This window comes from Lissotriton vulgaris, chromosome 3_1, assembly GCF_964263255.1.
Source record: "Lissotriton vulgaris chromosome 3_1, aLisVul1.2, whole genome shotgun sequence".
Lineage (NCBI taxonomy): Eukaryota > Metazoa > Chordata > Amphibia > Caudata > Salamandridae > Lissotriton > Lissotriton vulgaris.
Window position 1 is genome coordinate 1,871,890,717 of NC_141689.1, and position 26,375 is coordinate 1,871,917,091.

At 46.4% G+C, this 26,375-nt stretch overlaps 1 protein-coding gene across 1 annotated transcript in view; it reads right to left on the bottom strand.

Moving 5' to 3' along the window:
- MAP9 (microtubule associated protein 9) overlaps positions 1 to 23,191 on the bottom strand; it is a 169,511-nt gene extending 146,320 nt beyond the window's left edge. The window contains exons 1-2 of the mRNA XM_086962334.1: positions 23,045 to 23,191; positions 21,060 to 21,241 (exon numbers count right to left, since the gene is read on the bottom strand). Coding sequence (XP_086818460.1) covers positions 21,060 to 21,137 — 78 coding nt within the window. The 5' untranslated portion in view covers positions 21,138 to 21,241; positions 23,045 to 23,191. The remainder of the gene's footprint in view (positions 1 to 21,059; positions 21,242 to 23,044) is intronic.
- Positions 23,192 to 26,375: the final 3,184 nt, after the last annotated feature.

Sequence of the window (26,375 nt, forward strand, 5' to 3'; positions counted from 1 at the left end):
CTACATAACCCCCCCCCAAACGAAAGGAGATAAGGCTATCCTTGACCAGGTAAGCCTATATTGCCTAAGTGGCCATATAAGAAAGTACCAGCTCTGGCTTGGTAACCCCCTGTCTCATGGTCCACTAAGCAATCCCTCACCCTAAGGGTATCTGAGGGTCTCCACCATAGGGAATCTCTACCTGTGGTGTGTCTTTGCAAAGTCAAAGGCTGGTGTTGAGATGGAGTACTGAAGTGAGTTTCCTCTGTAGGGCTCAGCTTCCTCCAATCACTCTCCACCATGTGTGCCTTTCTTTCTCTGACTGAGTTGCACTGTGCTCTCAGGGACAACCTCTGGCTACCTAAAGCTGGAGGCTGGGTCCCTCTGTTTGGCTTACTGGAGGGACAGGTCAGGTTTGGGCCCTTAGGGTCCCAGGTTTGGCTGTGCCCAACAATATCCATCTGGGGGAGGTCCCTAACTACTTTTAAGGGGGATCCCTCAGGAGTTTTTAAAGCTTGCACCTCACTAGGGCTACTAGTTTCGGTGCCCCTAATCTGCTGATGGGGGTGCTTTATTTGACAGGGGGCCCTTTGGGTCTCACTGTCCTTCTTGTCCTCTGCAGCCCTGGGCTGAGTAAGGCAAGGTAGAGAGGGGCAGGTTACCTGCTCCAGACTGGGTCCCTCCTGAGAAGGGTCCACTGCCATCAGAGGCTCTGTCAGGCCAGGCCTAACAACCTCTGGGACAGTTCCTTCATCAGGGGTAAGATCAGTTCCCTGAGGAGGCTGATCCTTTCCTAAAGTCTGGTGGGAGGGAGATTTCTCTTCCTCCTCAATGCTCTCTGTTTGGGTGGAGTGATCCATCATTTCAGGCTTCACTACCCAGGTATCGGTTTGAGTTTGGGCTGTGGCCATCACAGCCCCACCAACCTTTTCAGGAGGAGACTCAGTTTGGGTATGGGCTGTTACTAGTACAGCCCTGCTACTCTTTCCAGGAGGGAAGTTATCTAAAGATGGGGCTGAGGTTTGCTCAGCCCTCCCAACCTTTTCAGGAAGGACATCTTGAATTGGGGCTGTAGCCATTACAGCCCCACTAACCTTTCCATGGAGATTTACCATTCTAGAATGGGTTTGCTGTTCAACCTCAGCCCAGGCTGAGATTTCCAAATCATTACCCAGTAGGCAATCTACAGGCAAGTTTGCTGACACTGCCACTCTCTTTGGGCCAGTGACACCTCCCCAGCTAAGATTGACTACTGCCATGGGATGATTGGTTTCTATGCCATCAATGTTTGTCACCTGATATCTGGCATCAGGTAAAAGTTGCCTTGAGGGGACTAGACATTCAGCCACCATGGTGATGCTAGCCCCTGTGTCTCTGAAGGCCTCAACTTTCAAGCCATTGATGAGGGGCTCCTGTCTATACTTGCTCAAAGTGTTTGGGCAAGCAGTGAAATTGGCAAACCCCATGCCAGTCTCATAGACAAGAGTATCTGAGTTAGGGGACCTGGATAGGCCAGAGTCCACCTGTCCTCCAAAAGTAAACCCACCCAAATTCTTGGGGGTGCTCCCACCACCTGGGGGACCACTGCTAACAGTGACAGGAGGTGTTGGAGCCTTACCTGGAGGTATATTCTCTTTATTGCCATTCTTGGGACAACAGCTATCTGTTTTGTAATGCCCCACCTGTTTACAGGTATGACAATAAGGCTTTTTCTGGGTTGTAGAAGTGTCTTGGGACCCACCCCCATTCTTGGAGTTTTGGGGCCCTGGGGAAGTCTTTTCCTTACTTTTATCCCCACCCTTCTCTTGAGGCTTGGTAGTCTCTTTCTTTTGGTCACCACCCTGGTTCTTAGGCCTGATCCTGGTTCTGACCCATTTGTCTGCCCTCCTACCCAATTCTTGTGGGGAGGTCAGATCAGAGTCAACCAGGTGCTGATGTAGAAGCTGATTTTGACAATTACTTAAGATTTGCTCTCTCATAATTAAATTATACAATCCTGTATAGTCAGTAACCTTACTTCCCAGCAACCAGCCCTCCAGAGCCTTAGTGGCACACTCAACAAATTCAGACCAGTCCTGAGTCTGTGTCTTCTGGGTATCTCTGAACATTAACCTGTACTGTTCAGTGGTTAAGCCTAACCCATCAATCAGAGCACTCTTCAGGACCATGTAGTTTCTAGAATCCTCATCACTAACTGTGAGGAGTCTGTCCCTGCCTCTACCTTCAAAGGAGAGCCACAAGATTGCTGCCCACTGCTCCTGAGGGATCTGCTGTACCATGCAGGCTCTCTCAAGTGAAGTCATCCATTTGTGGATATCATCCCCAGCTTTGTAGGGGGGCACAATCTTACTCAGGTTTCTTGTATCAAAGGACCTGTCTTTATCCTTCTGGATATTGCTGCCACCAGTGGATCCTAATCCACTCTCTCTAGGCTGTCTTGCTCTAGCAAGTTTCTCTTGGGCCAGGGCAATTTCTAACTCTTGTCTCTGGACTCTCAATTCAGCCTCTCTAATTTGAGATTCTCTCAATTTGGTCTCATGTTCCCTTCTCTGAGGGCTAGTCATCCTCTTTCTGGAGTGACCATGAGAACCTCTAGAAGCATGGGAGTTGTCAGAGTCACCTAAGTGAGTCCTTCTCCTCCTAGGCTTCTGGTTAAGTCCACCTGGGGGTCTGAATGGGTTGTTACCTGATTCATTCCCAAGTAAGCTTAAGTTAGCCTGGTTCAGTCTACTGACCAGCACCTGACTATTTCTGTCATCATCTGACTCACTGCTTTCCACCTCCTCCTCTTCCTCTTCCTCTTCCTCTTCCTCCTCATCTACCTGAGGAGCTCCAGTGGTGGAGGCTTCCTCATCTACCAGGATGATAGGGGCAGGGGTGTCTACAGTGTCATCCTCTGAGGGATGGCCTCCTTCAGCATTCCCTGTGGGGTTTGCTTTAGAGGTCTTTAGAGCCTCAGACTGATCCAAGAGCTCTCTTAGGTGGTCTGTAGTAGGGGAAGGCCCTGTCTTCAGACCCCTTAAGACACAAAGCTGTCTTAATTCCTTAAAGGGAAAAATAGCAAACTGGGATGGTGCCCTTGGAGGGTCACTCTCAACAGGAGTAAGTCCACTGGACCCCTCTGTTCCAGACATTGCTCTAGTGTGGGTGGATGTGTTGCAATCTACCTACACTGGTGTTTACCTACTAAACCTATCTAGTAGTTGTAGCTAGGGTGTGCTACTCCCTTTGCTCTGCAACAACTAAGTTCAGTAGAACTTAAGTATACTAGTCTTGTTTTATATGTACCTAGCAGTTACCTGTGTGATCTTTCAGATGATAATCTCAAAGATTGCAATGGTAAAACAACAGCAAGCTCAGATCCCACCGCTGCTCACCAATGTGAGAAGTTGGCCTGGTATATAATGCTCACTAATTCTAGTGATCACTTTGTACCATGCCAAGCAACCCTTATGATGATGGTTGTAATTCAACCTTGTAGACCAGTTATCCTAGTGGTAACGTGGACAAAGCAGTCTTAGGCTAAACTCTGAAAGGCATGTGAAGCCAGCTGTTATACCATACACAACCCCCTTGAATACCAAATGAAAGGGACACCACACAGATATATATTGAAAATATATATTGATTTATTAACTATTAAAATCCCCTGGACTCTTTATGAGCACAGAAGCACAAGCGTTAAATCACAAGACAGTTTAAAATACACAAAAGTTGCACAATATGGATGAGCCCTAGGGGCCACCTAAACCATATACTAAGAAAGTGGTATAAGAGGTACCAGGAGGAAAGTGAAGAGGCCTAGGGCCTTGGGAATCGCTGGAGCTATTCGAGACTGGAGTTAACTAAGTCGGGAGAGGCCCACGGGACTCGTGTGCAGTGTTCAAAGTGCACGCACTTTCCAATACAAAGTCTATGGTGCGTAAAAAGTACAAAGTTAGAAAGTTAGGAACCTTCCGAGTGACCTACGGAGCTGAAACTTAAAACACAGGCCCTTGGGATGTGTACCAGTGCAGGAGCACCGGCGGAGCTGAGTTACCTCACCCACAGGAAGCGGGTGCACAGGGTCGAAGTTGTGTCGGGTTTCGTCACGCTGGTCGATGGTGCTTGGAGCTGAAGATGCTGCAGGCGGCTCGATGAGAAGGGTTCCGGTGGATCCAAGGGTGGATCTGAAGATGTGAAGACCTGAAAGCAGAGGGGACAGTGTTCAAAGTCACTAGCCAGTGACTACCGTGGAACCAGATTGGAACCAGGCGATGTCGGGTGCAAACAGGCGTTGTCGGGTAGCTTCTTTCTGCAGCCACGTGGATACCCGGGGTCGAGGACGTCCAGGAGTTGGTCACGAGCTGTCCCACGTAGGCTTCTCGCTGTTGGCGGTGTCGGCGACCTGATCGGAGCAAACAGGCCTTGGCAAATGCAAGCCACGCAGAAGTTGAAAGATGCTGTTCACTCGGACCAGCAAGGTCAGAGCGGGTGCTCCTTTTCACAGGAGCTTGGGTAGGTCTGGAGCAACCAGACCTGCTGTTTAAATCTTCGGGTTCGTCACCAAGATGGCCGCTGACCACGTGGCTAGTGGCCGGGATGGCGCGTCGAGTGGCACAATGCAAAAGGGCCCCACGCAGATCGTGGAGATGCTGGAGGGCTGATCTTCGGTGCAAGGGCTGCTCGGTGGTGGGGGTTCTCAATCCCCAAAGCACAACGTCGAGGATGCCTCAGAAGCTGCGCAGTCAGCTTTTCGGGTGTCTTTCAAGAGGTCCGGTCCCACGTCACTCGGTGCCTCCACGGGTCCCTTCTTTGCAGGGACTGTGGATCGGGCTCTGAGAGGTCTGGGAATCTGGTTCTTGTCGGGCTCTGGGCTCGGGCTCCGGCGGGAGGCGGCGGCAAAGCAGACGTCGAGTTGCTGGTTGGTACCTGTGTTCACAGGGTGGTCACTCCTTGGCCACAAGGGAGATTCTCTTCAGTCTTCTGTGCAGCAGAATGTCGAAGTCCAGTCTTCTTCTTAGTTTAAAGTTGATTTCGGGATGATCTGCTGTGCAATGGCACTGCTCCCCCTCTTATTCCCAATCTAGGGGGTGGATCACCTACTAGGTCCCTCCTCTGGGAGGAACCAGGAAGGGGGGCGGTTACACCCCCTTTCCTTTGTCCAGCTCCGCGCCAGGACTGGGGCTGGAAGGCCCCAGAACCGGTTTGGGCTGGCCTATGCACGGGGACACCTTGTGTGCCCCGGGCATGTCTGATTCTATTCAGCCCTGTCCTACCCAATACACAAAATCCTGTCTGGGGTGGTGCTCGCACCTCCCAAGGCAGGAAACCCTTTGTCCAGGCCACCATCTGCCGAGTTTCGGTCAGCAGCAGGAGGCCAGACTTGTGTCTGTGGTGGCAGCGTCCATTTTGTGAAGCTGAGGCTCTGTTTAACTTTAACCGGGGTTAAGGCTACACACATGTCGTGTCCCTCTAGAAGGGTGGAATGCTATCCCCGTTGTCAGAATTGGCGAGGGGATAGTATTCCAATTCGTATGACACCTTACTCGACATGTTTTGATAAAGCCAAACCAAAGATAGCATTTAACCGCGAGGATTATAATGCACTTAAGAGTATATGGTATGGCAATATCCCGGAACAGCTTAGGGAGTGGTTCCCGACAGCTGCAGACAGGCTCAGCTCATGCCAGAGCACCATCTCACATATTTCCAAGCACTCTGCCTCCAGGATTGATGAGGCCTTCCATAGGAGTGGCTGATAGGAACATATGTGTCCAGTTTAGGGTTAGGCACAGACATACTGTACCTAAGTAAGAGGTGATTACACCAACTTACCCCAGCTGAGTGATCAGCCAGTTGTGTCAAATATGGAGGCCAGGCCAGGGGTGGCACAATACATGCTGCAGCCCCTGGCAGGCCTTGGCTACACCTATGCCCTGGGTACCTATGGTACACTGTTACAGGGGCCTATAAGGTGAACCAATTCCAATTGTGTTATGCACCTAAGGTACATGGAGTCCATTTTAAGGAGAGAGCAATCAGCCTGGGGCCCTGAATAGCAGGATCCCAGGCCAACTAAGTCAAAAACCAGCTAAACACCAGGCAAAAAGTTTGGGGGTAACCATAGTCAGATATCCACCTTCCTACAATCCCCCTCCCCTGGAACCAGAAGTAAAACCAGCATGAGCAACAAGCTTATACCCTCCCCTGTGCAGTGCCATACATCGCTTCCCCATTAGATGCGTTTCATGCAGCAAAACGGCATCCGGCATTTGCCGTCTAATGAACTGATTCACCATAGTGCGTTTTATCTTATCACCCAATCCATTCACATTCCAGCTGAGGACGGAGAATACCAGGCCCTGTCTAGTGGAAGCCATGCATCCTTCCAATACAGAACAGGAGATCCGAAGGCACCCTTAGCAATCTCTGGTCACTTACAACAGACAAATTAACACATAAAAATCCCCAACAACCAAACCCCCCCACCCTGCACCCCTGCATCCCTGCATGTAGCAAATGCACATTCCCAACTCTCAGTGTGCCTCTCACCCCCACTAACAAGTATCTAAAGGTAGAAAAACGGAGGAGGACCTAACAACAGGCCGCCCGCCCCACCACCCCAAACCAACCGTAGTCCCCCCCAACCGGAACGATCACATAAAAAGAGTCTCGAGCAAAAAATAGTCCGGGGAGGGGGAGGGGGGAAAGACTGAACAGCCCCAACCAGACCCCCTGCGCCAGTGATAGGATGAGTGCGGCTTACAGTTCCAAGCATTACGCTATTCTTCGCTGTCCGTTTGAGCCTGAGCCCCAGTGTCCGATCCTTCCATTCGGTCCAACCATTCCGCAGCCACCTCAGGGTTATCGAAGAGCCAAGTCTTTCCATCATGTTCGATCTTCAATCGTGTGGGATACAGCATTGAGTACTTCATGTCCCTGTCTCTCAACTGCTGCTTTACGGACATAAAGCCTTGTCGCTGTCTCTGAACCATCTGAGTGAAGTCTGGAAAAAATAACAGCGAAGCGTTCTCATAGGCCAACGGCCCTGTGGACCTCGCCGATTGCAAAATGGTGTCCCGGTCGCGAAAGTTAAGGACCCGGGCAATGATGGGACGCGGAGGTGCCCCAACCTTCGGGCTGCCTCCGGGAACCCTGTGTGCCCTCTCCACCGTAAAGAAATTACTAAAGCCCTTCGGCTTGAGATGGTTCAGGATGAGATCCTCGACAAAGAGGTCTGGGGTCGCCCCTTCGGATTTCTCTGGAACCCCCAAAATGCGGACATTGTTGCGGCGTGCCCGACCCTCATACTCATCGAGCTTACTATCAAATTGATGTCGGGCCGCCTTGAGGTCGCGCACTTCCTTCTGGAGCTCAGAGACATCCTCGAGGAGGCTCGTCGTTTTAACCTCCAGATTTTTTACCTTCTCAGTAGTTTTGGTGAGGTCAGCCCTGAGAAGGCCAACCTCAATTGCGACAGTGTCTAGTTTTGTGTCCATCTTGCCCAAGGAAGATTGGACCCCAGTGATAGCGGCCAATAAGTCTTTCATAGTGGGGTCGTCGCTGACCGAATCCCCTTCGGTACCTCCAGCCGGAGGTCGTTTCACTTCAACAAGGGACCCCTTGGAGATAGCATACTTGTCGATGCGATTCGACTGGACCTGTCTATTGGATTTCGAGGTCTTCAGCTGAGGCATCTCAAAATCTCTCGATCGCGAAAGCAGGGGAAACCCACCACTCCTCAGTCGAGTGTAGGCCAGTACTACGACGGTCGACCTCCAAGGCAGGTTGAGAGGCGCACGTCGTCGCAGCTGCGACCCGAATGCGACAAAGCAGGATCCGACCGGCCACTTCCGGTCTCTGCGGCCGATGTTGTTGCACTCCGTCCCGGATGGTTCCACACCCGGGTCCCCGGTCTCCGAGACCACAGGCCCCAATTTTCTCGATCAGAATCACCGGACATCTTATACTGAGTAACTTTCAGCAGACAACCCCTTTTTGATATTCAATGCCATCTATTTAATTGATTACTGATGATGCCATCAAAATTTCAATGGATTTCGGCGAACACGATCTCACTATGATTAACTTTCCTCATGGACTATTTTTCATCTGATAACCCCTTTGATTACCAAAGTTATTTAATTAATTAATTACTACGCATGGCATCACAACCACAAAGGTTCAATTGTGATCTACGATAGCTTAACTGCTAGGTCTAATTAGAAGATACCTTCTACAGGAAAACCATACCTATACTTCTGAAACTGTAGACCTGGAATAACCTCAACGCCTGGACCCTCCATGACCATACAATATAAGAAGTATACTTTAGCAGGGAACTATTCAGAACAGATAGACAAAGAAGTCGGAAGACCCACAACGATAGGCCGACATGGATGGAAGATACCGAAGCGTGACCAGACCCAATGCAAGGAGTATTGAATACCCATCTACCCTATCCAAAAATGCTGCAAAAAAATTCAAACATAACACCTTAAGAAAAAATCCGGACACCCTATTCGTTGACCCTTATTTTGATAGAGTTAAGGGCGCTATGATGAATGATCTGATATTCTACACTGACAAAACTGCTAAATGGCGTAATGCCTTGACTAAAACGCTATTCACGAAAGCTATAAAAAACATACCACATGGCACTAAAATAACGACCTCACTAACTAAAAGAAGCAATACTGAACTTTACATTACTCTATATAAAACGGGAATAGTTCTGATACAAGCAGCTAACAGAGAACTCAAGAAATTTAAGATAACTTTCAAAACCCTGAAGGAATCCATTGAAGGTACAAGCCACCAACAACACATGACCCCACCAGTTGTCACTCCCGACCCCAACGACCCTATCACCAGTAACTCGAACCAATCGGGCGACCAGGACAATCTAACCTCCAATCCCAGAGATGTCACTGGATTTGAAAGTGCATTACCAGAGATTATGATAGAAGGGATCATGAAGACTACTAACATTGGAAACAGAGTGAAGAATCTGGCCCTAAGCGAAGAGCAGATGTTGCCAGCTCAAAACGCCCCCACGCCTGAAGTGACTACCTCAGCTCCAAGGAAAACCCCCGATGAAGATAACCACGCCCTTCCTCAACAACCTGGGAATGTGAGTCTTGAATATCACAGTTCCTTACCCATATATTCACCCCCTACACCACTCAACCTAGGGAATAATGAGCACACCTGTAATAGAGTCAGTAATGCCAACGAAATGAAGGACAAAAAAGAAAGATCTGTGGAAAGGAGAACGAACCAATCATGGAGAAAAACTAAAAGTAGAACACAGACAAGCAGGGCTACTGCAATAAAGATAACATCACGAATTCAGAATGAAGTTAAGGAGCTCCAGAAACTAGTAGGTAACTTGGTACAAGTCTCGTCGAAATTCTCACAGACAATTGAAAAAATATGGGAGATGACGTTAGGGACCCACACTAAAGTCTCACACATCCAGAATGTTGTACTCAGGCTCAACAGACCAAACAGAACCGATCCTTTATCAAATGAAGAAGCCTTGGCCTTGCTCAGATCTTATGAACAACCGGTCCATGGAAGAGAGGAGAGCATCAAATTAGTACCTATTGACTCCAATAGATCGTCCAGAAAGAATGACAGGAAAGCTATCCACAACAACCTACGACACATCCAGGTAACGGCAACTGAATCTGTTTATGGCAACGTCCCGAACTCACACGAACCCCTGAAATGCCTGTTACTAAACTGTCGTTCGGCAACGAAACATGCATCTGATATAGCTGCTCTCATCATTAACAAGCAAAGCGACCTGGCCTTCCTTACTGAAACTTGGCTCAGTGAATCATCCTCACCTAATTTAGATCTCCTAGTTCCTCCACAATATAACATTGTCAGATTAGACAGACCTAAGAAAGTGGGAGGAGGTATAGCTTGCATCCACAGGTCTGAGATTGAGGTCAGCCAATTCCAATCTGACCCCCTAGAGTCTTGTGAATACCTTGGTCTTAATATAAGATCAGCAAACAACCAAAGATGCAACATGCATGCGTTCTACCACCCTCCTGGAGATAACGCAAAGTTCTCAGAGCAACTCATGGAGATCATAACAACCAACTCTAACCCTGATGCCCACAATATATTCCTTGGTGACTTTAACCTCCACTGGGAGGACGGCAATGACAAACTAGTTAACTCACTTAAAGACTTCCTCATCGAGCTAAACCTTACACAAGCTTGCACACATCCCACTCACTCACAAGGAGGGACCTTAGACTGGATTATTTCAAGGAATAAAGAGACTTCAATTCTCGCTATTGACCCGTGTGATTGGTCCGACCATCACGCCATAACTTTTGCGATAACCACAATGAAAAAGGGCAGGACCATACAACCCCGCAAGGTCAAAAAACTGGTCCGAGACACAAAGGAGGCTAATATTGAACTATTGGTGGAAAGATGTGAGAAAGTCTTGAAGCCACCAAACAACAGACTGAATGTCAGCGAGTTAACGGAGCACTACTTAATCTCAATAGGAAATATCGTCAATGACACCATGCCACAGACACTGAAAAGAGTATCCGAGAAACCTAAAAATCCTTGGTTCAGTGAGTCACTAAATGAGGACAGGCGCAAATTGAGAATGGTCGAAAGGAAATGGAGGCAACATCCCTCCTCTCCCGAGCTGATAGCCCTCAGGAATACCAGAAGCCAATATAATAAGAAGATAATTAAATCCAAAAAAGATTTTATAAAAGCCGAACTTGACAATGCCTCAAACAGACCTCGGAAACTCTTTGAGATTTTAAAACAACAGTCGAATAAGCTAGCTAAAACAGTTCACGAGAATCCAAAAACTCCCCTAAGTTGTGAGGAATTCTCTACATTTTTCACGGAGAAAACCAAACTGCTTGAAGTGGAACTCTCAACTGCCGCAATTAACATCTCGACCCTTACCTCACCTACAAAAGAGGCCAATGAGCCAACAGAGAGTCCCCAAACAAAAAATAAGGCAAAGTGGGACACATTCGAACTTTATGACCAAGATAAGATCACCAAAACGCTAATGGAAATCAGACCGAACAACCACTATCAAGACCCTCTACCGGCAAAGTGCGTAAGAGTAATTAGCCATACCCTAGTTCCGATCTGGACTGAGATAATAAATGCCTCACTTATCCAAGGGACCCTGCCCGACTGCCTAAAAACAGGTCAGGTTGTGCCCATCATCAAAAAACCGACAGCGGATGCAACCGACCCGAACAACTATCGACCAGTGACCAACATACCTTTATTGGCCAAAATTATTGAGAAATGCGTACAAGGCCAACTGAGTCAACACATCGCTAAGTTCTCATTACTAGATGATTGCCAATCTGGATTCAGAGCCGGGCATAGTACTGAAACTGCGATCCTGCATATCGTGGACGACGCCCTACAAGCCCTAGACAGAAATCAAGCATGCCTACTGATTCTCCTAGACCTGTCATCTGCATTTGACACGGTAAATCATGAAATGCTGATGACCAGGCTACAAGAAAGGATGGGCTTGTCGGGAAATGTGCTGAAGTGGTTTAGATCTTTCTTGCAGAATAGGACTCAACGTTTCCTGGTCAATCAAGCGACCTCTTCCCCTTGTCCTACTGCCGTCGGGGTCCCACAAGGTTCAACATTATCCCCAGATCTATTCAACCTGTATGTTGAACCTCTCACGGAGATCCTTCGGGGATCACAGATACCCTATCACATGTATGCAGATGACACGCAAATATACATAAAGATCGCCTCCCGTGCTGACATAGACCTAATGAACAAGACACTAAAGAGAGCCCTACAGTGGTTAACCACGAACCATTTGAAACTAAATGCCCATAAAACAGAATTCCTGTTAATCTCACCGACTAAGAACCGCCCCGAGGTAAAGGAATTGACGAAACTGGTGACAGCACTGAACTGCACCCCGACCCTAGTTAAGTCAGCTAAATCACTTGGAATTACCTTGGATGAGAACCTTGACATGAAAGACCACATAAACTCAATGGCCAAGGGTGCCCGCTTCCATCTGAACTATCTAAGAAAATTGAAACCGTACATCTCAAAGACGGACCTAAAACTGGCTGTACAATCCCTAGTTATTTCGAGGATTGAATACGGTTGCACTACGTTAGCGGGTCTACCCAAAACATCCATAGCACCGCTAAAAGCCTGTCTCAATGCAGCGGCAAGATTGATCACGGGATCGAGGAAATTCGACCACATATCTCCTCACCTGAAGACACTAAACTGGCTACCCTATGAAGCCAGAATTCAAATGAAGATTGCTTGTATTACCCACAGAGCAGTTCACTACAACATGCCGAGATACCTTGCCAAGAAAATTAAGCTTTCGGGAAGCAACCGACCAACGAGAAGCGCTAAAGAACTGCTACTGAGGCCAGCCTTTTTCCGTAAGAAAAAGACCTACAACCGAGCGTTCTCAGGAGCCGCCCCCAGAGTCTGGAATTCATTACCTCCGAACATCAGGAAGATTAAAAACTCGATAACATTCAAACGCGAACTGAAGAACCACATGATGAGCAAATACCTTTCTTAGGGAAGAGTACTGATTACTGATGAGAATATCCTCACCAAAGAGAGACGGCCTCGACTGGAACTTCTTGAAGATCAATTATCTGTTAACAGATTGAGTTCATGTTTATACACTGGCCACACACGTTACTACTACCTTAAATCAAGGGGTTCCGATATCTGTAACTCTCAGACAATACGATATACCCTCTACCTCACTTTGTTTTATTGCCTAGGATCCCGGATACATGGCAACACTTTTTACTCCGTAATGCTATTTACACACGTTATTTGCACTGTTATGCTATACAACCCTACCTCACTCACCTCCTAATACTAATTGGATAGGCTGAAGAACTCTTACTTATAATCCCCCTTACAGCTTATCGCCTTAGACCTTATACTCATGTACATCTGTTGCTACAATTGCTTCCATAATGTCTGTAACTTATCTTACATGTGAAGCGCTCTGATACCCACGGGTCTTGTCCGCGCTATAAAAAACTCTATAAATAAATAAATAAATAGATCTAATATACAACTCTCAAAAAAAGAATAAGGAGACTGCGATGCCATTATCAAATAGGCATAATCGTCCTGACAGGAAACGCAAAGACTTAACAGAAGAAGAAACTCTATCATTACTTCGGGAGTATGAAGAAATGGAAAGCAGGAGAGGGGAGGAAATCAGAACAGTCCTGATCAATACTAATAGAACTTCTAGACATAATGATAGGAAACCCAACATCAACAACTTACGACAAATACATATTAACACCGAACTACAAAATCTGAACTCAAACAACGTTGGAAATACACTGAAATGTCTTCTGATCAACTGTAGATCTGCAAATAAACACGCATCAGACATAGCTGACTTAATCATTAACCAGGAAATTGATATGACAATCCTCACAGAAACTTGGCTATCGGAATCATCATCTCCGGTCATGGACTTACAAGTGCCCCCTTTATATAACATTGTGAGACTGGATAGACCAAAAAAGACAGGGGGCGGCTTAGCCTGCATACACCGATCTGATATAAAAGTAAGCCAAATACAATCGGAACCACTCAAATCCTGCGAATACCTAGGCCTAAATATAAGATCGGCTAACAACCAAAGTTGCAACCTGCATGCAATTTATCACCCACCAGGTAATAATTTATCTTTCATAGAACAACTAATGGAGATCATTACGACAAACACTAACACCGACGCAAATAATATATTCTTAGGGGATTTTAATCTGCACTGGAACGACAATAATGACGAACAGGTCAACACTCTTAAAGACTTCTTAGCCTAGCTAAACCTCTTCCAAGCTTGCACACAGCCAACTCATTTGAAAGGAGCTACGTTGGATTGGATAATTTGAAGAAAAGAGAATATTTCAATCTTATCAGTTGAGCCATGCGACTGGTCTGATCACCATGCCATAACCTTCATAATTCCCACATGGAAAAAGAACAAGCATTCACAACCGGACAAAGTAAATAAATGGATACGGGACACTAAAGAACCGAACATTGAACTACTAGTAGAAAGATGCGAGAAGGACCTGTACCCACCTAACAACTTGCAGAACGTAAATGATCTAACGGACCACTACACTAATTCAATAAAGGATATAGTCAACACCACCATGCCACTGAAACTGAAAAAAGTCACAGAGAAGGAGAAAAATCCATGGTTTAACGGGACACTGAATGAGGAAAGAAGGAAACTGAGACAAGCAGAGAGAAAATGTAAATGTAAATGTAAATGTGGCGTATTTGTATAGCGCGAACAGTGACCCGGAGGCATCCCGGCGCTTGTACTCCTACCACAAGGGAACCCCTCCTGGCTTTTCCTTGTGGGGTGTCCACTCCTGGGCATCCCATGGTGAGACCAGGCATCCCTTGTGTATCAGGGGGCCTTTGTGGAGACTAAGCAAGCTATTGCCCAGAGTTGCAGCGTGGGACCCATGCTTAGAATCGGCACTGAGGCGAGAATATCCGGTCAGAGGAATTTAAGCCCGAAACCCGCCGAGGCGGGAATCGAACCCTGGTCCCTGGCCAGCGTTCTGCATCAAGGTCTGCCGCTCTAAGCATTGAGCCACACTTCTCCAAGACAACAACCTTCCTCTCCCGAACTGAAATCCCTCAGAAAAACCAGAAAAGAATACAATAAGAAGATCCTCAACTCCAAAAAAGAATTTATTAGATCAGAACTGGATCTCGACAAAAATAGACCACGGAAACGATTTGAAATATTAAAACAACAATCCAACACGTTTGCCAAATCGACTCAAGAATTCTCAAAAACACAACTAAGTTGTGAAGAATTCTCAACATTCTTCACCAACAAAGCTAACACATTGGAAAGAGAGCTTAAGAGTGCAGAGGATACCCTAGACGTCCAAAGACCTACAACGAGTAATACCAACTCTACCAACGTAATAACTAAGGTGGACAGGGCAAAAAATAAAGCACATTGGGATTCGTTCAAGTTGTTAGACCAGAATTACATCGCCACAACGCTACTAGACATCAAACCTAATAACCATTAAGCATGGGCGAATTTTGCCAATCTCGCGTTCGCGGATTTGCGAACTTGCAATCCGCAAAATCCGCGAATTCTCGCGAATTTGTGGATTTTTATTTTTTTTTGTGTTCGCGCGGGTTTCTGCCAGGTCGCGAGGGTTTTTGTACAATTTCGCAAACGCGAACTTACCTGTCGGGTCGCAAGTTTTGCGAACTTGTTGTTTCTACGTGTCCAGCCTGTTTGGGACACTCTTCTTCATCACTGCCACCCTCTGTCACCACATGCCACCCTCTGGCTCACCCATGCCACCCTCTGTTTCATCAGAGCACCCTCTGGTTGTCCAGTGTACATTATTGTGGCAAAGCAAAGCACACCTTCCCTGCCTCAAGTGACCTGAATTAATTTGGGGCTGATTAATGTGTCACAGAATATTTTTTTAGCTGGCACCTGCTTCCTTAGTGCTTCCTGATTAGTGATCTTTTGCACTTGCTAAGTGCTTTCATTGTTGCAAAATTAGTTACAACACCTGCCCTGCCCCAACTGACAATAATGAATTAGGGGCTGATTAATGTGTCACTGGATTTGAACTTCCAGCCTGGCTCCTGCTTGTCTCCCTTAGCTGTAATTCAGGACCTTTGTGGCATATGTGTAACTATTCTGAGGGTCAGAGCAGGGTCACATAATAGTTGCAAGTAGGCAACTGAACTCTGGAGGGGCCCCTCAGGAAGCACTACAGGAAATGGCTACTAATGATGAGCTTGAACTTTTGAACCTGGTAAGTAGTTTCAGTTTTGCTAAGATCGTATTTCTGCAATTTAGCGCTTATTCACGGGGCGCGAAGTTGAACTGGGAAGCCGCGAACTCACGCGAACAGTGCGAGCAAGCCATAAAATCCGCTGCTCGCGGATTTGCAGATTTTGCGGGAAATTCGCGAATCTCGCGGATTGCGAATTTACCGAAAATCCGCAAAATCCGCGAGCGGAACGGATTTTCCGCCCATACTTAATAACCATTATAACGACACTCTCCCTTCAAAGTTCATGAAAGAAGTCAGCCATATCGTGATTCCTATACGGACAAAAATTATTAACGCCTCTCTTAAACAAGGGATACTTCTACTTCACGTGGACCAGGAAGGATTGAGGATGACCAGCTGGTGAACACGAGCTGTCCCACGAAGGCTCTTGCTGTCGGCGGTGTCAGTTCTCGATTCGGAGTCACCAAGCCTTGGCAAAGCAACCCACGCAGGATTCGAAGATGTCTTCTTGATCGACCCGGGAAGGTCAGATCGATGGCTCCTTCTCAGGGGAGCTGGGGCCAGTCTGGAGCAACCAGACCAGCAGTGTAGTTTCGATGTTTCGTCGTCACAGAGGCCACTAGCCAATGGGCAAGCGACCGGACAGCGCGTCGAGCAGGAAAAGTGCAAAAGGGCCCCAAGCAGCACTCGGAGAGTTTGGAGAGGTGATATTTGGAGCACAGGCTGCTCAGGGCTGGGGCTTCTCAAACCCCAAAGCACAGCGTCGAGGGAACCTCGGGAGCTGCACAGGAAGCACTTCGTCGACTTTTCAAGATGGCCGGTCCCACGTCTCTCATCACCTCCACGGGTCTAAGCTTTGCTAGGACTGTGGATCGGGCTGTTGGAAGTCTGGGAGTCCAGGACTTGTCGGTCTCTGTCGTTCGAGCTCCGGCGGGAGCAACGGCAAGGAAAGTCTTGTCGCGCTGATGGTTCCTGCTTGCACAGGGTGGCCACTCCTTGACCACAAGGGAGATTCTTCAGTCTTCTACGTTGAGTAGGATGTCGAAGGGTCCAGAGATTCGTTTCAAAGTTTCAGTCAGGATGATCTAAATTGCATTGGCACAGCTCCTACCTTTATTCCAAATCAAGGGGCTGGATCACCTGCTAGGTCCCTCCTATGGGTGGGACCCAGGAAGGGGGTGGTTACACCCCTTTCCCTTTGTCCAGTTTTGCGCCAGAGCTGGGGCTGGAGTGCCCCAGCACCGGTTTGAACTGGGCTATGCATGGGACGCCTTGTGCGCCCCAGGCAGCGTCTAGTTTCATTCAACCTTCCCTGCTACAATCCACTATCTCCTGTCTGGGGTGGTGTAACACCTCCCTGTGACAGGATACCATTTGTCCAGGCCTCCCCTGCCAGAGTCCCTGTGACAGGATACCATTTGTCCAGGCCTCCCCTGCCAGAGTTTCGGTCAGCAGCAGGAGGTTAGACTTGTGTCTGTGGCAGCAGCATCCATTTTGTTATGCTGGGGCTCTGGTTAGATTTAACCGCGTTTAAGCAAAGTAACATTTCTTCTCCCTCTAGAAGGGTGGAATGCTACCCCCGTCCCCAGAACTGGCAAGGGGGTAGTATTCCAAAGCATATGACACCTTACACGACATGTTTTGATAAAGCCAAACCAAAGTTAGCAAGTAACCGCGAGGATTATAATGCACTTAAGAGTATATGGTATGGCAATATCCCAGAACAGCTAAGGGAGTTGGTCCCGAAAGCTGCAGACAGGCACCATCTCACATAAAACCAAGCACTCTGCCTCCAGGATTGATAAGGCCTGCCATAGGAGTGACTTATAGGTGCATATGTGCCCAGATATAGGTTTAGATATAGGTATCCTATATCTAATTACACCACCTTGCCCCAGCTGAGTGATCAGCCAGTTGTGTCAGTTTGGATAGCCAGCCAGGGGTGGCAAAAGATATGCCGCAGCCCCTTGTAGGCCTTGGATGCACCTATGCCCTGGGTACCTATAGTGCACTGTACAGGGGCTGATAAGGTGACCCAATGTCCAATTGGTTATGTACCTAAAGTATATGGATGTGAATTTAGAGAGAGCAGGCTGTGGGTCTGATTAGCAGGCCCACAGCCACATTAAGTCGAAAACCAGTGAGACAAAAAGCAAAAATTGGGGTGACCATAGGACAGCAGACCCTACTCTCCTACACCTGCATACAACTGAAAAGCGTGATTCAAACTGAAGGAACACAGCCTGGAAGAGATTTCATGAGGAGCACTGCCAAGAATCAAGCCACATTCTGCAGAAGCAAATAAAACGAAGACAGGACAGGAAGAGCTCAACACTTCAAGGCATCAGTACCATTTCAGCAGTTTAGGGCAGGGATAGAAGACAGCAGGCAGTCAGTAGCATCTCTTTGTAAGCACCACAACAATATCATCAACTTTTGCCATCTCTCCCACTAACCTTTTCCTATGTGTCCCCTTTTAATCTTCTTGACCTCTTTTCCCTTCTATACTAGATGTCCTTGGTTTGCTCCCTCTTTACTTCTTTTTCATCTGATTTGGATCTCACTAAAGGCAACTTCAGCTGTCTGCTGGGGCTCATCTTAGATCAAAAAAGCACTGAGAGAGCCAGTAACTTTGCCTTATAACTGGAAGTGTTTGTATGCAATCATCCATCCATCCATTCATGCACTGAACCACTTATAACCCTAATACTGTCACATCCATGCACTAATGCCTCTACCCTTTGACTAATTCTTGCGTATACCGACCAGCTATGCGAGCATCTCGTGGGCCCTCCCGCCATTCATTCATTCCCATCAATTATATACACCAAGACATTTGTGGCGTTAGAATGAAAGGCAATTTATTCACATCATGCGTTAGTACACACTGGTCATGATGGCATTGGTCATCAACATGCTCATTTTGGCTTATCTCGGATTACAATGTAAGCCATCACATAACAGGTTATACAGTATACATCCTATACTTTATTCCATCTTAATGACCATTATTTGTCTAATCCTGCAATGCATCAACCTTACAGTCATGATGTCACTTCCAGGTTGTCAGAGATTGCTTCCAACTGCTGTGACAGCCCTACTTCTGTCACTTGGTAGAGCGGGTCGCAGCTTCGAGGCTTCAACTTGCTACTGAATGTGAGGCGTTCGTGGCCCTGTGTCCATGCCTGGGCTGCAAGTGCCGTGTCCGCCCTGCACTGACCATTTTACCTTATGCTTTAAGTATCCCTGCCGTAAGGCATCCCAAGGACCTTGCCTGGGCATTTGTCTCCAGAGTCCCTGCCGTTAGGCATCACAAGGACCTTGTTCGGGCAACTTCACTTGTCTCTAGCGTCCCTGCCATTTAAGATAGCCCAAGAAACATGTTCTGGCAATTGGCCTTTTATGTCCTTATGTGAATAATTATTGTTAAGCCTTGTGACTTCCTGCCCCCTCGTCTCACTGCAGCTGCGGCGCCTGCATTCTCTGGTGTGGTTGGGATCAATTTCTTCTGGTGACAAACCTGGGGACTACTTGTCTCTGTCGCCTTTATGGCCACACTTGTGACTACGCCATTCCCCCTTGATTGGGTCCTTTGAACCCAAACTGCCCTGGTCAGTCGCTGACCCTTTCCCTTTTTCGGCGCACTCTGACGCCCTGCTGCTGCCGCGCCCTCTGTCTGCCGCCCAAGGGGGGGAGGGAAGGGGGGTTAGCCATCTTACCCCCTAGGTTTGGCTCTGTCTCCCAGTCAGCGATTAACCCCTCCCCACCCCAGCAGTGCGAGCATCTCGCAGCCCTCCGCCGTTCATTCATTCATTCTATTCAAATATATACCCCACGGCCTATGTGGCGTTAGAACGGCTGCAGTTTATTCACATCATAAGTTAGTACACACTTGTCAGGATGGCATTGTGGTCATCAGCAAGATCATTTTGGCTTATCTTGGATTACAACTTAAGCCAATGCATAACAGGTTTTACAGTATACCTCCTATACTTCATTACATCTTAATGACCACAATTTGTCTAATCCTGCAATGCATCAACCTTACAGTCATGATGTCTTTTCCAGGTTGTCATAAATTGCTTCCAGCTGCTGTGACAGCTCTACTTCTGTCACTTGGTACAATGGGTCATGGCTTCAAGGCGTCAACTTGCTCCCGAATGTGTGGCATTTGTGGCCCTGTGTCCATGCCTGGGCTGCAAGTGCCGGGTCAGCCCCCACGCTGAACATTTTACCTTATGCCTCATGTATCCCTGCTGTTAGGCATCCCAAAGGAAATAAATATTTCCTTTGTTCCCTTAGACCCTTTTAATCTTACTTTTGTCACCACCCTAGTTTTCATATTCGCCCACATGCATTCATCTTAACGGCGTTAAGGATCAAAAGATCTCCGATACAGAGGCCTGTTAAGCATTGCAGCCCCGGCCTGACAAGGAGTGCCCTATGATGAAGCATGACACCCTATTGGGTGTGTGAGAGCACTAAGATCTGACCATTCGGATCCCTTTGTGATTAATAAACAACATCCTCACTTCACCCACCAGAGACTATAGTTGAAAGCACACTTATGCATACACAACTGTCAGCAGCAGTCCTTTCACGCAGAGGGATATTTTTTGCAGCACACCAAGAGAGCTCTGTGAAAGCTTAAAAGTCAAGAATTTGCCACACATAAAATGTGTTCCTTCACACAATATAATTTGTCTCTGAGCACTGTCAATAACATCTTTGAATTACAAATTAACTGAATTGTCTTCCTTCTCTAAGGCCTGTGTTCAAACCTGGGTTACCATTACTAAATCCTTGTTTTATTGCTTTCTCGATTCCATCGCATTTTCCTCAAGCTGAGCTTCCTAACCAAATCACAAATTTATGAATGATGGAACATATCACATTAGACCCCTACATCCTTAGTTCAACAACTGCAGCACAGCCATCTCAATGGTGGAAAATGTGAGGAACCTCTGTAGGAAGACCCAGGGACTGATGCAATCGTAAATTAAAATTGACAACAAAACCATAATGTTGACTGCACTATGCGTGCACAAGTATAGGGAATGCTATTGCATTTCATTGCTGTATTGTGTTACACAAGAGTAAACAGAGTAGATGAAGGTGTCCCATTAACGCCTAGTGTCATTTGACCATACATTTAATAAAAATGGACCAGATAAATCTGATGGAAAGCAATTATTCACTCAAACACAGATCATGAAAGACAAGGACAGTCTAGTTAAACTACTATACCTGAAATGAGGTTCTTTTGGAGGTTTTTGGACTCTTGGTGTAGGCTAAGGTGGTGCCAATGTTTTCATCATCAGACATAATGCTGTGGGAAACTAAAAAGCCAATCCAGTAGCCACTGCCTTTGCAGATATGTTGTGCTTTGTTAAACGTAATTGTTGAAATGTGTTGTAGCAAAATCAAGCCTGTATTTGGGATCAAATCACAAAATTGAAAGTGATGTTAAGATACATCGAATTGCCGAAAAACTAAAGAAAACAAGCAGACAGTATGCATGCAATGAAATATTGAAAAGTATTAGAACCTGTCAACTGATATATATCAGAAACTAGTGAATTCCTGCCCTGGTGTTCTGTTCTTATAATAGTAATGTTATCACATTGGTCCATTTCTCTAGATATTAGTCTTGTCTTACTGTTCAGTGCGTATTACTTTTGGAGTTTAAACTCCTTTATTGGCAAAGACATTAAAATGAAAAATAAAGACAGTGTGTCATCCTTCCTATTGGCATGTCTAATTTTCTTTCATTCTGTACAACATCTGAGCATGCTCGAGTCATTCATTTTGAGTTCCTTTGCTGAAATAACTTTTCCCAACTCATCTACTGACCTGATATGTTGGTTTCTTATAAATGACTTCAGGAGAAATCACATGATATGGGGTCTACTATCATCAAAATCATAGCAGTCAATTGCTGACTGTAGTTTTTATTCCAACATTCATGGGAAGACTTGACGAATGGACACATTGACATCTATTACACTCCTAATCAGGAAACACATTTGACACCATATGTAGCAGTTTCACTGGTATCCCAGTGTAGCATTATGCAGTTAATTACATTTCTATCTCATACATTTAATGTTGCATGGGACTGACACAACTTGAGAATTGGGTGGGCACCTTCCAAAGTGGAAACAATTGGTTTAGCAGGGAAAGTATTAAACACGTTATCATTCTACAGTGCTGTTGGAAAAGTTGCCAAGTGGAGGATCATGAGGTCTGGGACCATGCCAGATATGTTAGAATATTAGTATGAAACAAATTTGCAAACAAATAATCCATTCTGTAATAAGTGTTTATCCTTACAAATTGGCATGGCTTTTGGTCATAGTAAATCCATGACTTATAGCAACCCACTAATGTCTCTTTGCAGTTCCTGCTATTTGCAGTTTAAATCTTGGATACAATAACAATCTCATATTCTGAGCAACTCATAGATGGCCACAAAGTCTTGAGTCATTGACAATAACAATAGATTTTTACTAATCTTATGGTAGAAAGAAGGACCATGTATTTGCTATTACATGTTTTAGCTATTTAGTAAAACTCCAATTCCATGTTGATGTTAGATGTTTATAAATATTGAGGAACAGTGCTTTACCTTTTCCCTGCTGCCGCTCCTGGAGGCTAATCTGAATTAGCCTGCCAGCAGCTACCCAGCAAAAGTTTAGCTTTAATGAGGTGTGGAAACGGACCCCAGAGCATAACAATGGCTTTAGGTCTGGTGATAGGATGGACTGGGTATGTGGAATGTGATTCCTATCAGCCCAGTAAGTACAGCTGGGTTCATCCCTACATTTCATTTCTAGTTGAGCTCCTGTCCCCAGGAAATAATATGAGCTGGTCACAGAAGCCAGGATACTCACATATATGATTTACATCTGATACTGTACATGCATAGAGATCAAAGAGGCCAACGAATACGGGGCTGCATAACTGGGTAAACCGCTCTCAGTGCACTTAAGCCGCGGCTGTGCCATACCAAACCAATGGATACTGAAATTAAAACCCCGTTTGTGAGACATATCAGTTCGACCTGCGAGAGCCAATGTAAGTGAATCGATAAGAGAATGAAGCACTTCATATGATAATAATGAAGCACTGAACCCTTGTAACAGCAACGCAGAGATCGCTAGCGCGTTGCTCCAGCGAGCTGTGTGGAAGTGCTGGCGCAGCGAGTGCCCAACTCCCCAAGCTCTTGATACCTGTAGTCCGAAGGCACTCCCGTCTGCTTTCCTACTGTGCTGAGAGATCCAGGTGCAGCGGCCGTATCAGTCCCTCCGTTTACAGTGCCCGGAGCTCAGCTTGGGAAGCCATTGCCGTTACCAGGCGACGGCCGGAAACTACGTCACAGAGAAACTCTCTGTTGCGCTGAAAACAGGGAGGAGGTGGTGGCTTTAGGGGGCGGGACTTGTATGGTTTTTGACGCTGTTCTCCTGGCGGTCCGAGCAAACTTCAGAGACACGAACTATGGAGGAAAAAAAACGAGTATAACTCATAGAGTGCCCCCCCCCCCCCGACGTTTTGCTGGTTAGTTGTGCTATCGGCTTTTGTTCTACTGCCGGGACAGAAGTACCGCAAGGGTCCAGTTGTCCCGATTTTTAGTTCCCTTATACTTTAATCCTCTTAACGGACGAACAATGTTACTCTTTCAGCCCTTTATGGGTGTAAAAACAGGTACCCGTTATTGGCGAGGAAGGAGGATGTGCATAGGAGGGGTAGTCCCGCGATGCATCTCCAGCCACCTGCTGATAAAGCATTCACACAGAGGCGCAACTAGAGCCAAATTTCGGGGGTGGCTGATCCTTTAATCAGTAGGCAGAGTGGAGCTGCAGGGCCTCTTAAAAGGGGTGAAACAACTGCAAAGCCTAATTAACATTCAAATGGTCTTCTAAAGACCTGTGAAACGTTCGGGTGCGGCTGTGTGTGTGCCTGGGATCTGTCTCATCCCGGGCTGCCACACACGAGGGGGTGGGGGAAAAGGGGGGGTAGGGGGGGGGGGGGGGCAGCATACACATGCCCACATTTTAAAAGAGGAGAGAGGGAGATTCTAATAAAATAATGTATTTCCTCCATTGCCATCTATTGAAGTAAAGGCAGTTTCAGGTGGGAGACTGCCAAAATTGAGCCATTTTTCGCGTGCGTTAAAAATTGGGAGTCCCCCTCTTGAATTTGGCCTATTAGGCTATCTGGATAAACATCCCTGAATGTGTGAATGAGTACAGTGCCAAGGACCTGTCCTGGGAATATGCTGTTACTGTTTACTTCTTACAGATCCATGGACAAAGGGTGAGGGAGAATGTGAGTTGCCAAAAATCATACATTTTAGTAAGAGACCCAAAAAAGCAGTACTATCAGTTGTTGCAAAGAGTATACACAGAAAATTAAGTGGCCTGGGTCCTGCCGGTGCTTAGGCATCAGCAGTTTTAGAAAGCGGGTGCTGAGGCAGGTGTGTAATATTTGGTATCCCCGTGGGATGTGTTTCCCTCCTGACTCCGGAGGTCTTGCCTATTGAGCCACTCTGACGGCCCACGAGTAGCCCCTCCCACCTCAGGAGAGGCAAGCCTAGGCTTTAGCAGGCAGAAGTCGCAGTTTTCCAAGCTGAGCAGCTGAAGGAATAACAAATTTGCGCCAAGAATTTTCAATTCTATTAAGGACAAGGAGGCGAGGATTATGCTTCTCTTACGTTTTTTGCTACTCACAGCAGCCAATAAAAACGTTTTATTTTACAAAATAAACTACATTTCCCATGATGCTTCTCATTACATCACATCCGGTCTGACCCTATAAGAGCCACCACTTTTTTTCCTGAGCCTCTTTCTTTGCTCAAATTTTAGAACACTATAACATTAAATCAAGTCCAAACTGTCATCCTCCAGCGTGGAAGAACCGTAGCCAAACTGGAACGTTACACAACTTCTTCAAAGTACATATATTCTGTCTTCTTCCCAGAACCTAGAATGAATGAAACATAGGAGAACCCGTAACTTCTGCTAAACAGACTATAAAAATACATACGGAAGGGCATATATTGCATCGTAATTTAACTGGGTGGGATAATCCTCGCCTCTGTGTCCTTAATAGAATTGAAAATCCTAGGTGTGAATGCTAGCAATTTTGTTGTTCTATTACAGGAACGGAGGCTTTGGATTATGCTTGTTTAATGCTTATCAAAAACCACACTAGTTATATCACCCACCGGTTTATAATAACATTGTTTAAACACAGATTCAGATGACCAATCAGCAGATTTCATGATGTCTTGAAAGGTTGAACCCAACATAAAGGTGTTAGACGCCATAGCGCCACGCACTGAATGCGCTCCAAACACCTGGGTGTCCACCCCAGCTTCTTTCATAACTAGTTCTAACCATCTCGCTATTGTCTCCGTAGATACTGGCTTGAATGGCTTTGGTAAGGCAATCAATAGCTGTTTAGAACCTTCTGGTCTCACAGACCGCTTATTCTCCTCATATGCTTTCAAACATTGTACCACAAATAATTTTTCATTATTAGGTAAAGCATTATACTCAGTAGAACGTGACATTGTTTTCGTCCTGCCCGTAATGGTAAATGAAACTCCCACTGGAGTATAAACTCTACCTGTTATGTCCAGAGCTTTCGCGTCAGAAGAACATCTGCAAGCAGAGAGACACAATAGCATAGCTAGTTTGATCGATAAATGTTTTCGAGATAGCTGAGAATTAGTAGGCTATTTATCACACAGATTTAGTATTAGCGATACATCTCATGAACATGAATATTTTGGTTTTGGAGGGTTAGCTATTCTAATACCCTTAAGCCGGTTACACATGACTGGGTGCATGCCTACTAGTTTACCTTCTACCTGCCTATGTCTCGCGGAAATAGCGGCACTGAAGTTGTTGATGGAACGATATGCCAAGCCCTCTGAGCCTTTTTGGGACGGAAAATTCACAACCTGGGATAACTCTGCCCCCGCGGGATCAACATGCTTTTCCGCGCACGAACATATCCAGCATTTCCTAGCTGAAGAATGTCTCTTTCGAGTGGAAGGGGCCCAGGCTTGTCTAATGATTTCAGAAACCTTGTTTGAAATTCGTAGCATTTCCAATTGTTGCCGGAAAGCCTCCATGACATTAGGAAAAACTGCCTTGACATTACCAATGGGTGCAGTTCACCGTGAGGGCCTTGGAGCAACGTCTGAGGCCAAGGGAGCATTCTGGCAACTCTTTTTCAAAAGAATTGGGAACCAAGGTTGGTCTTCCCAAAGGGGCGTTACCAATATCACCTCCGCTTGTTGTCGAGCTATGTGTGAGCAATACCAAAGGAGATGATGGGCGGAATGTTGAACATTGCAATCACTCACCCCCAGTCAACTTATCTGGGTTTAATCCATCATAATTCTTTAGCTCACTCCGCCACCCAGTTCAGACATGGCCATATGCAAATCAGTCTGACCCTGTGCCTCATGGGAACAGTTCAGCCCGAACTGCCAATCCATGGAACCGGAAACCAGCATCTGTGGTACTGAAAATTCTGGACCCGTGTCATAAA